The sequence below is a fragment of the Lipotes vexillifer genome, unplaced genomic scaffold (genome assembly GCF_000442215.2).
Source record: "Lipotes vexillifer unplaced genomic scaffold, Lipotes_vexillifer_v1.1 scaffold12, whole genome shotgun sequence".
NCBI lineage: Eukaryota > Metazoa > Chordata > Mammalia > Artiodactyla > Lipotidae > Lipotes > Lipotes vexillifer.
The window spans coordinates 2,893,234-2,894,313 of NW_006796716.1; the positions used below are offsets into that span (position 1 = coordinate 2,893,234).

A 1,080-nucleotide genomic window follows, 5' to 3' on the forward strand; every position below is an offset into this window, starting at 1 on the left:
GCAGGAATGGGCCATATTCACAAACCCTCCTATGCACAGAAGCCACTGCTTAGCTTGGCTGATGTGAGTTGTCTACACTTAAAAGTTGCATTTATTCAACAGATTTTTATTGAGCACCTACTCCGGTCAAGTAGAGACTTGGTCCCCTTTCCCTGCAGACAAGTGAGGAAAAACAAAGTATCAACATGAAATTGGACCACTGCATGTCCAGTCTTGCTGGGGCAGGGGTGGAGGTGGGGAGAATTCCATGGTCAAGTCTCAGGGGAAACTGAGGCAGGGAAGCCTTGGCCACTGCTGGGGAGGGGCTCAGGGCCTGAGTGAGGGCCCAGGACTGGCACAGCTCAGGGCCTTGGCTGGCCTGTAATCAGCTCTTCCCTCCCGGCAGTGCCCGAAAGCGTCCCATCCCCTACTACCGGCCCAGCCCCTCGTCCTCCTCCAGCTGCCTGAGCAGCGACTACTCAAGCCGGAGCCCCAGCCCGGGCCACAGCCATGGAAGCTACAGCAGCCGCAGTCGGACCCGCAGCCGCACTCGCAGCCCTTCCAGGACCCCCAGTCCCAGCTACCACAGCCGGAGCAGCTCAGAGAGCGGGGGCTTCTGAGCCCAGCAGACCCAGTTTCGTGCCCCCTGGCACAGGGAGAGGCGAGGGGGTCAGGACCCAGGAGCTGCAGGAGGCCTGCACCCCACTGCTACAAAGAGGTCCCGGGTCCAGGGAAGACCTTGAGGGCGGGGGCCCTGAAGACAAAGAGGATCTGGATTCTGCTGCTTCTAGGGGGCCCCCGCCCTCACCTCCCGCTCGCCCACCTTGGCCAGGGAACAAGAGCCGTTTCGAACACAGGGATCACCCTGCCCCGCTTCCTGCTTGATGCCAGCTCACCAGGCTGGGGACCTCAGCTCAGTGGACCCAGGGACACCTTTGACGGTGCCAGACCTGGGAGCCTCCCCTGCCTCTCCATAGGACCCTCAGCTCCTCTCTACCACTGGGCGGACACGGAGATGGGACAGCAAGCCGGAGCTAAGTTAGACGGGAGGAAGAACGGCCTGACCCTTGGTGCACCACCATGCAGGCTGAGGAACTACTT

General features: G+C 61.1%; 1 protein-coding gene across 1 annotated transcript in view; it reads left to right on the top strand.

Moving 5' to 3' along the window:
* Window positions 1-599, top strand: part of SRRM3 (serine/arginine repetitive matrix 3) — a 33,803-nt gene extending 33,204 nt beyond the window's left edge. The window contains exon 15 of the mRNA XM_007468890.1: window positions 386-599. Coding sequence (XP_007468952.1) covers window positions 386-599 — 214 coding nt within the window. The remainder of the gene's footprint in view (window positions 1-385) is intronic.
* The last annotated feature ends 481 nt before the right edge of the window (window positions 600-1,080 follow it).